Source organism: Oncorhynchus gorbuscha, unplaced genomic scaffold (assembly GCF_021184085.1).
Source record: "Oncorhynchus gorbuscha isolate QuinsamMale2020 ecotype Even-year unplaced genomic scaffold, OgorEven_v1.0 Un_scaffold_3955, whole genome shotgun sequence".
Taxonomy (NCBI): domain Eukaryota; kingdom Metazoa; phylum Chordata; class Actinopteri; order Salmoniformes; family Salmonidae; genus Oncorhynchus; species Oncorhynchus gorbuscha.
The window spans coordinates 30,001-40,702 of record NW_025748086.1 but is presented as its reverse complement, the minus strand read 5'-3'; the positions used below and the strand labels follow the sequence as shown (position 1 = coordinate 40,702).

The window sequence follows — 10,702 nt, the reverse complement described above, 5'->3', positions numbered from 1 at the left end:
CAGACAGTAGTTACCAGGATTCCATGAGAACTGCTCCATGTTCCGTAGACAGACAATGAGTAACAGAACATAGTTAGTGAACCTCTCCTTTATGTCTGTGGAGAGAGAGAGAGGAGGAGGGGATAGAGAGAAAGAGAGAGATGGGGGAGGAGGGGAGAGGAGATGTAATAGAGAGAGGGTGGGGTGATGGAGTGAAAGAGATGGGGGAGAATAGGAGAGAGGGGGTGATAGAGGGAGAGAGAGAGAGCGAGAATAGGAGAGAGAGGGGTGGGGTGATGGAATGAAAGAGATGGGGGAGAATAGGAGAGAGGGGGTGATAGAGGGAGAGAGAGAGAGCGAGAATAGGAGAGAGAGGGTGGGGTGATGGAATGAAAGAGATGGGGGAGAATAGGAGAGAGGGGGGGTGATAGAGGGAGAGAGAGAGAGCGAGAATAGGAGAGAGAGGGTGGGGTGATGGAATGAAAGAGATGGGGGGAGAATAAGAGAGAGGGGGTGATAGAGGGAGAGAGAGAGAGCGAGAATAGGAGAGAGAGGGTGGGGTGATGGAATGAAAGAGATGGGGGGAGAATAAGAGAGAGGGGGTGATAGAGGGAGAGAGAGAGAGCGAGAATAGGAGAGAGAGGGTGGGGTGATGGAATGAAAGAGATGGGGGAGAATAAGAGAGGGGGGGGGTGATAGAGGGAGAGAGCGAGAATAGGAGAGAGAGGGTGGGGTGATAGAGAGAGGGGGAAGAGGGGAGAGAAGAGCAGAATTACTGTTATATTTACCTCAATAACAACCCAGGTGGAATAAAAATGTTTTAATGTCAGAATATGACCACCAGGGTTAGAGAGGTCAGGGGTCAGAGAGAGGCGCCAAGGGGTCAGAGAGAGGCGCCAAGGGGTCAGAGGTCAAGGGTAGTTATACTCACCACTGTTAGACATCTGAAAGAGGTTGTTAGAGGTCAGAGGTTAGAGGTCAGAGGTCAAGGGTAGTTATACTCACCACTGTTAGACATCTGAAAGAGGTTGTTAGAGGTCAAGGGTTAGAGGTCAGGGGTAGTTATACTCACCACTGTTAGACATCTGAAAGAGGTTGTTCTTCTCAAACTTCTTAAACACACTTCCTTTGATCTCCACGAACTACAGAGAAACACAACAGTCACTGATCTGGGTGGGTGTCTCAGTGTGTGTGTGTGTGTGTGTGTGTGTGTGTGTGTGTGTGTGTGTGTGTGTGTGTGTGTGTGTGTGTGTGTGTGTGTGTGTGTGTGTGTGTGTGTGTGTGTGTCTGTGTCTCAGTGTGTGTGTGTCTCAGTGTGTGTGTGTCTCAGTGTGTGTGTGTCTCAGTGTGTGTGTGTGTGTCTCAGTGTGTGTGTGTCTCAGTGTGTGTGTGTGTGTGTGTGTGTGTGTGTGTGTGTCTCAGTGTGTGTGTGTCTCAGTGTGTGTGTGTCTCAGTGTGTGTGTCTCAGTGTGTGTGTGTCTCAGTGTGTGTGTGTCTCAGTGTGTGTGTGTCTCAGTGTGTGTGTGTGTCTCAGTGTGTGTGTGTGTCTCAGTGTGTGTGTGTCTCAGTGTGTGTGTGTGTCTCAGTGTGTGTGTGTCTCAGTGTGTGTGTGTCTCAGTGTGTGTGTGTCTCAGTGTGTGTGTGTGTCTCAGTGTGTGTGTGTCTCAGTGTGTGTGTGTCTCAGTGTGTGTGTGTGTCTCAGTGTGTGTGTGTCTCAGTGTGTGTGTGTGTCTCAGTGTGTGTGTGTCTCAGTGTGTGTGTGTCTCAGTGTGTGTGTGTCTCAGTGTGTGTGTGTCTCAGTGTGTGTGTGTGTGTGTGTCTCAGTGTGTGTGTGTGTGTGTCTCAGTGTGTGTGTGTCTCAGTGTGTGTGTGTGTGTGTGTGTGTGTGTGTCTCAGTGTGTGTCTCAGTGTGTGTGTGGACTCACGTTGTTTGACATCATGATGGTGAGGAGAGACTTGTTGTGAGAGTTGAAGGCAACGTTCAGGGTAGTGGCCTGGACCATGATGAGGATAGCATGAAGAACTGACACACACTCAGGAAAACAATCTGATAGACACACACACACACACACACACACACACACACACACACACACACACACACACACACACACACACACACACACACACACACACACACACACACACACACACACACACACACACACACCCCCCATGAGGAAGTGAGGTACAACTCCTATACAGTCTCTCTTTAGGTTCAGTAAGGATACAGACAGGAAGTGGGTTACAACTACTATACAGTCTCTCTATAGGTTCATTAAGTAAGGTACAGACAGGAAGTGGGTTACAACTCCTATACCGTCTCTCTTTAGGTTCAGTAAGTAAGGATACAGACAGGAAGTGGGTTACAACTCCTATACCGTCTCTCTTTAGGTTCAGTAGGTAAGGATACAGACAGGAAGTGGGTTACAACAACTATACCGTCTCTCTTTAGGTTCAGTAGGTAAGGATACAGACAGGAAGTGGGTTACAACAACTATACCGTCTCTCTTTAGGTTCAGTAGGTAAGGATACAGACAGGAAGTGGGTTACAACTACTATACAGTCTCTCTTTAGGTTCAGTAAGGATACAGACAGGAAGTGGGTTACAACTACTATACAGTCTCTCTTTAGGTTCAGTAAGGATACAGACAGGAAGTGGGTTACAACTCCTATACCGTCTCTCTTTAGGTTCAGTAAGTAAGGATACAGACAGGAAGTGGGTTACAACTCCTATACCGTCTCTCTTTAGGTTCAGTAGGTAAGGATACAGACAGGAAGTGGGTTACAACAACTATACCGTCTCTCTTTAGGTTCAGTAGGTAAGGATACAGACAGGAAGTGGGTTACAACTACTATACAGTCTCTCTTTAGGTTCAGTAAGGATACAGACAGGAAGTGGGTTACAACTCCTATACCGTCTCTCTTTAGGTTCAGTAAGGAAACAGACAGGAAGTGGGTTACAACTACTATACCGTCTCTCTTTAGGTTCAGTAAGGATACAGACAGGAAGTGGGTTACAACTCCTATTCCCGTCTCTCTTTAGGTTTAGTAAGTAAGGATACAGACAGGAAGTGAGAGACAACTCCTATACCGTCTCTCTTTAGGTTCAGTAAGGATACAGACAGGAAGTGAGAGACAACTACTATACCGTCATACAGACATATAGAACAGCCATGAGGAAGTGAGGAACCACTCCTAACTGAGCTCTCTTCTTCTCTTTAGGTTGAGTAAGGATACAGACAGGAAGTGGGTTACAACTACTATACCGTCTCTCTTTAGGTTCAGTAAGGATACAGACAGGAAGTGAGAGACAACTACTATACCGTCTCTCTTTAGGTTCAGTAAGGATACAGACAGGAAGTGAGGAACAACTCCTATATGAGCTCTCTTCTTCTCTTTAGGTTCAGTAAGGATACAGACATATAGAACAGCCATGAGGAAGTGAGGAACCACTCCTATATGAGCTCTCTTCTTCTCTTTAGGTTCAGTAAGGATACAGACATATAGAACAGCCATGAGGAAGTGAGGAACCACTCCTATATGAGCTCTCTTCTTCTCTTTAGGTTCAGTAAGGATACAGACATATAGAACAGCCATGAGGAAGTGAGGAACCACTCCTATATGAGCTCTCTTCTTCTCTTTAGGTTCTGTAGCAGTCCAGTAGAGAGCGTCCAGAATGTCCTGACCAAACGAAGAGAACAGCCTGTCTGCAACCTGCAGGGAACACACACACACACACACACACACACACACACACACACACACACACACACACACACACACACACACACACACACACACACACACACACACACACACACACACACACACACACACACACACACACACACACACACACACACACACACGGTTAGTCGGCTGTGCGTGTGTGTCTCAGTGTAAAGCTGCAGGTACAGGTGAGGTGTTAAAAGCTGCAGGTAGAGGTGAGGTGTTAAAAGCTGCAGGTAGAGGTGAGGTATTAAAAGCTGCAGGTAGAGGTGAGGTATTAAAAGCTGCAGGTAGAGGTGAGGTATTAAAAGCTGCAGGTAGAGGTGAGGTATTAAAAGCTGCAGGTAGAGGTGAGGTCTTAAAAGCTGCAGGTAGAGGTGAGGTAATAAAAGCTGCAGGTAGAGGTGAGGTATTAAAAGCTGCAGGTAGAGGTGAGGTATTACAAGCTGCATGTATAGGTGAGGTATTAAAAGCTGCAGGTACAGGTGAGGTATTAAAAGCTGCAGGTACAGGTGAGGTATTAAAAGCTGCAGGTAGAGGTGAGGTATTACAAGCCGCATGTATAGGTGAGGTATTAAAAGCTGCAGGTAGAGGTGAGGTATTAAAAGCTGCAGGTAGAGGTGAGGTATTAAAAGCTGCAAGTAGAGGTGAGGTATTACAAGCTGCATGTATAGGTGAGGTATTAAAAGCTGCAGGTACGGGTGAGGTATTAAAAGCTGCAGGTAGAGGTGAGGTATTAAAAGCTGCAGGTAGAGGTGAGGTATTAAAAGCTGCAAGTAGAGGTGAGGTATTAAAAGCTGCAGGTAGAGGTGAGGTATTAAAAGCTGCAGGTACAGGTGAGGTATTAAAAGCTGCAGGTAGAGGTGAGGTATTAAAAGCTGCAGGTAGAGGTGAGGTATTAAAAGCTGCAGGTAGAGGTGAGGTATTACAAGCTGCATGTATAGGTGAGGTATTAAAAGCTGCAGGTACAGGTGAGGTATTAAAAGCTGCAGGTACAGGTGAGGTATTAAAAGCTGCAGGTAGAGGTGAGGTATTACAAGCTGCATGTATAGGTGAGGTATTAAAAGCTGCAGGTACGGGTGAGGTATTAAAAGCTGCAGGTAGAGGTGAGGTATTAAAAGCTGCAGGTAGAGGTGAGGTATTAAAGCTGCAAGTAGAGGTGAGGTATTAAAAGCTGCAGGTAGAGGTGAGGTATTAAAAGCTGCAGGTACAGGTGAGGTATTAAAAGCTGCAGGTAGAGGTGAGGTATTAAAAGCTGCAGGTAGGGTGAGGTATTGAAAGCAGCAGGTTCAGCTGAGGTATTAAAAGCTGCAGGTAGAGGTGAGGTATTAAAAGCTGCAGGTACGGGTGAGGTATTAAAAGCTGCAAGTAGAGGTGAGGTATTACAAGCTGCATGTATAGGTGAGGTATTAAAAGCTGCAGGTACGGGTGAGGTATTAAAAGCTGCAGGTAGAGGTGAGGTATTAAAAGCTGCAAGTAGAGGTGAGGTATTAAAAGCTGCAGGTAGAGGTGAGGTATTAAAAGCTGCAGGTACAGGTGAGGTATTAAAAGCTGCAGGTAGAGGTGAGGTATTAAAAGCTGCAGGTACGGGTGAGGTATTGAAAGCAGCAGGTTCAGCTGAGGTATTAAAAGCTGCAGGTAGAGGTGAGGTATTAAAAGCTGCAGGTACGGGTGAGGTATTAAAAGCTGCAGGTAGCAGTTACCTCTAGATAATATAGAGTTTGATGACGGACTGTCCTCTGATAAGGTGATACATCATGCTGTAATCTCAGTGCGTTACCTCCAGCATGTTGTAGATAATATATAGTTTGATGACAGACTGTTCTCTGATAAGGTGATACATCATGCTGTAATCTCAGTGTGTTACCTCTAGATAATATAGAGTTTGATGACAGACTGTTCTCTGATCAGGTGATACATCATGCTGTAATCTCAGTGTGTTACCTCTAGATAATATAGAGTTTGATGACAGACTGTCCTCTGATAAGGTGATACATCATGCTGTAATCTCAGTGTGTTACCTCCAGCATGTTGTAGATAATATAGAGTTTGATGACGGACTGTCCTCTGATAAGGTGATACATCATGCTGTAGTCCACGTAGCTCATCATGACGTAACACAACACCACGATGACACCCTTCAACACATCACAGACCTGGGCTGGCTGGAGGAGAGGAGACCCACTGTGGAGGAGAGGAGAGAGAGAAGAGTTAGCATGATGACACCCTTCAACACATCACAGACCTGGGCTGGCTGGAGGAGAGGAGACCCACTGTGGAGGAGAGGAGAGAGAGAAGAGTTAGCATGATGACACCCTTCAACACATCACAGACCTGGGCTGGCTGGAGGAGAGGAGACCCACTGTGGAGGAGAGGAGAGAGAGAAGAGTTAGCATGATGACACCCGTCAACACATCACAGACCTGGGCTGGAGGAGAGGAGAGAGAGAAGAGTTAGCATGATGTTACCTCAGACCACAGCAGGGTAGGGTCAGTAGTCTGATGAGGTGTGTGTAGGTGTGTTACCTCAGACCACAACAGGGTAGGGTCAGTAGTCTGATGAGGTGTGTGTAGGTGTGTTACCTCAGACCACAGCAGGGTAGGGTCAGTAGTCTGATGAGGTGTGTTACCTCAGACCACAGCAGGGTAGGGTCAGTAGTCTGATGAGGTGTGTTACCTCAGACCACAGCAGGGTAGGGTCAGTAGTCTGATGAGGTGTGTGTAGGTGTGTTACCTCAGACCACAGCAGGGTAGGGTCAGTAGTCTGATGAGGTGTGTGTAGGTGTGTTACCTCAGACCACAGCAGGGTAGGGTCAGTAGTCTGATGAGGTGTGTGTAGGTGTGTTACCTCAGACCACAGCAGGGTAGGGTCAGTAGTCTGATGAGGTGTGTGTAGGTGTGTTACCTCAGACCACAGCAGGGTAGGGTCAGTAGTCTGATGAGGTGTGTTACCTCAGACCACAGCAGGGTAGGGTCAGTAGGTGGACGAGGGCCAGTAGGACTCTGAGAGGCAGTAGGGTAGGGTCAGTAGTCTGATGAGGTGTGTGTAGGTGTGTTACCTCAGACCACAGCAGGGTAGGGTCAGTAGGTGGATGAGGGCCAGTAGGACTCTGAGAGGCAGTAGGGTAGGGTCAGTAGTCTGATGAGGTGTGTTACCTCAGACCACAGCAGGGTAGGGTCAGTAGTCTGATGAGGTGTGTGTAGGTGTGTTACCTCAGACCACAGCAGGGTAGGGTCAGTAGTCTGATGAGGTGTGTGTAGGTGTGTTACCTCAGACCACAGCAGGGTAGGGTCAGTAGTCTGATGAGGTGTGTGTAGGTGTGTTACCTCAGACCACAGCAGGGTAGGGTCAGTAGTCTGATGAGGTGTGTTACCTCAGTCCACAGCAGGGTAGGGTCAGTAGTCTGATGAGGTGTGTGTAGGTGTTACCTCAGACCACAGCAGGGTAGGGTCAGTAGTCTGATGAGGTGTGTTACCTCAGACCACAGCAGGGTAGGGTCAGTAGTCTGATGAGTTGTGTGTAGGTGTGTTACCTCAGACCACAGCAGGGTAGGGTCAGTAGTCTGATGAGGTGTGTGTAGGTGTGTTACCTCAGACCACAGCAGGGTAGGGTCAGTAGTCTGATGAGGTGTGTGTAGGTGTGTCACCTGAGACCACAGCAGGGTAGGGTCAGTAGTCTGATGAGGTGTGTGTAGTAGGTGTGTCACCTCAGACCACAGCAGGGTAGGGTCAGTAGTCTGATGAGGTGTGTGTAGGTGTGTTACCTCAGACCACAGCAGGGTAGGGTCAGTAGTCTGATGAGGTGTGTGTAGGTGTGTTACCTCAGACCACAGCAGGGTAGGGTCAGTAGGTGGACGAGGGCCAGTAGGACTCTGAGAGGCAGCAGGGTGAACACGTACAGGAAGGCATCCAGACACAGGAAGAACCCAAACAGCATCAACTACACAGAGAGACAGTTTATATCACTACGGTGACTGTTTATATCACTATGGTGACTGTTTATATCACTACGGTGACTGTTTATATCACTATGGTGACTGTTTATATCACTATGGTGACTGTTTATATCACTACGGTGACTGTTTATATCACTACGGTGACTGTTTATATCACTACGGTGACTGTTTATATCACTACGGTGACTGTTTATATCACTACGGTGACTGTTTATATCACTATGGTGACTGTTTATATCACTACGGTGACTGTTTATATCACTATGGTGACTGTTTATATCACTATGGTGACTGTTTATATCACTATGGTGACTGTTTATATCACTATGGTGACTGTTTATATCACTATGGTGACTGTTTATATCACTACGGTGACTGTTTATATCACTACGGTGACTGTTTATATCACTACGGTGACTGTTTATATCACTACGGTGACTGTTTATATCACTATGGTGACTGTTTATATCACTATGGTGACTGTTTATATCACTATGGTGACTGTTTATATCACTTACAGCATCAACTACACAGAGAGACAGTTTATATCACTATGGTGACTGTTTATATCACTACGGTGACTGTTTATATCACTACGGTGACTGTTTATATCACTACGGTGACTGTTTATATCACTTACAGCATCAACTACACAGAGAGACAGTTTATATCACTATGGTGACTGTTTATATCACTATGGTGACTGTTTATATCACTATGGTGACTGTTTATATCACTATGGTGACTGTTTATATCACTATGGTGACTGTTTATATCACTTACAGCATCAACTACACAGAGAGACAGTTTATATCACTATGGTGACTGTTTATATCACTACGGTGACTGTTTATATCACTACGGTGACTGTTTATATCACTACGGTGACTGTTTATATCACTACGGTGACTGTTTATATCACTACGGTGACTGTTTATATCACTACGGTGACTGTTTATATCACTACGGTGACTGTTTATATCACTACGGTGACTGTTTATATCACTACGGTGACTGTTTATATCACTACGGTGACTGTTTATATCACTATGGTGACTGTTTATATCACTATGGTGACTGTTTATATCACTACGGTGACTGTTTATATCACTACGGTGACTGTTTAGATCACTATGGTGACTGTTTATATCACTATGGTGACTGTTTATATCACTACGGTGACTGTTTATATCACTATGGTGACTGTTTATATCACTACGGTGACTGTTTATATCACTACGGTGACTGTTTATATCACTATGGTGACTGTTTATATCACTATGGTGACTGTTTATATCACTTACAGCATCAACTACACAGAGAGACAGTTTATATCACTATGGTGACTGTTTATATCACTATGGTGACTGTTTAGATCACTATGGTGACTGTTTATATCACTATGGTGACTGTTTATATCACTACGGTGACTGTTTATATCACTATGGTGACTGTTTATATCACTATGGTGACTGTTTATATCACTATGGTGACTGTTTATATCACTATGGTGACTGTTTATATCACTACGGTGACTGTTTATATCACTATGGTGACTGTTTATATCACTACGGTGACTGTTTATATCACTACGGTGACTGTTTATATCACTACGGTGACTGTTTATATCACTACGGTGACTGTTTATATCACTACGGTGACTGTTTATATCACTATGGTGACTGTTTATATCACTACGGTGACTGTTTATATCACTACGGTGACTGTTTATATCACTACGGTGACTGTTTATATCACTATGGTGACTGTTTATATCACTACGGTGACTGTTTATATCACTACGGTGACTGTTTATATCACTACGGTGACTGTTTATATCACTACGGTGACTGTTTATATCACTACGGTGACTGTTTATATCACTACGGTGACTGTTTATATCACTACGGTGACTGTTTATATCACTACGGTGACTGTTTATATCACTACGGTGACTGTTTATATCACTACGGTGACTGTTTATATCACTACGGTGACTGTTTATATCACTACGGTGACTGTTTATATCACTACGGTGACTGTTTATATCACTACGGTGACTGTTTATATCACTACGGTGACTGTTTATATCACTACGGTGACTGTTTATATCACTACGGTGACTGTTTATATCACTATGGTGACTGTTTATATCACTATGGTGACTGTTTATATCACTACGGTGACTGTTTATATCACTACGGTGACTGTTTATATCACTACGGTGACTGTTTATATCACTACGGTGACTGTTTATATCACTACGGTGACTGTTTATATCACTACGGTGACTGTTTATATCACTACGGTGACTGTTTATATCACTATGGTGACTGTTTATATCACTATGGTGACTGTTTATATCACTGTGACTGTGTGTGTATGTGTGTGTGTGTGTGTGTGTGTGTGTGTGTGTGTGTGTGTGTGTGTGTGTGTGTGTGTGTGTGTGTGTGTGTGTGTGTGTGTGTGTACCTTCTCTAGTTCCTTGGGGATCCGGAGGCAGGTATAGACCCTCTCTCGTCTCTCTGTGTATTTAGCCTCATTGTGTTCCAGGAAGTATCCTCGGGTCAGCTCCGCCCCCATGAACCTCGCTAGGGACAGATCTACACACACACACACACACACACACACACACACACACACACACACACACACACACACACACACACACACACACACACACACACACACACACACACACACACACACACACACACACACACACACACACACACACACACACAATCAATCGTCTATCTCAATCTGTCCACACTGCTCCTCAATCTGTCCACACTGCTCCTCAATCTGTCCACACTGCTCCTCAATCTGTCCACACTGCTCCTCAATCTGTCCACACTGCTCCACACTGCTCCTCAATCTGTCCACACTGCTCCTCAATCTGTCCACACTGCTCCTCAATCTGTCCACACTGCTCCTCAATCTGTCCACACTGCACCTCAATCTGTCCACACTGCACCTCAATCTGTCCACACCTCACCCCAATCTGTCCACACTGCTCCACACTGCTCCTCAATC

At 45.4% G+C, this 10,702-nt stretch overlaps 1 protein-coding gene across 2 annotated transcripts in view; it reads right to left on the bottom strand.

Moving 5' to 3' along the window:
* Positions 1-14: 14 nt before the first annotated feature.
* Positions 15-10,702, bottom strand: part of LOC124028280 (transmembrane anterior posterior transformation protein 1 homolog) — a 22,320-nt gene continuing 11,632 nt past the window's right edge. Inside the window, exons 2-10 of one of the 2 annotated variants that reach the window (XM_046340385.1) lie at positions 10,139-10,269; positions 7,532-7,650; positions 5,733-5,895; positions 3,595-3,696; positions 3,399-3,513; positions 1,905-2,002; positions 1,052-1,121; positions 985-997; positions 15-95 (exon numbers count right to left, since the gene is read on the bottom strand). In XM_046340385.1, coding sequence (XP_046196341.1) covers positions 990-997; positions 1,052-1,121; positions 1,905-2,002; positions 3,399-3,513; positions 3,595-3,696; positions 5,733-5,895; positions 7,532-7,650; positions 10,139-10,269 — 806 coding nt within the window. In that variant the 3' untranslated portion in view covers positions 15-95; positions 985-989. Of the gene's footprint in view, positions 96-984; positions 998-1,051; positions 1,122-1,904; positions 2,003-3,333; positions 3,514-3,594; positions 3,697-5,732; positions 5,896-7,531; positions 7,651-10,138; positions 10,270-10,702 lie in introns of both variants that reach the window. The other variant, XR_006837569.1, reaches the window with a different exon arrangement.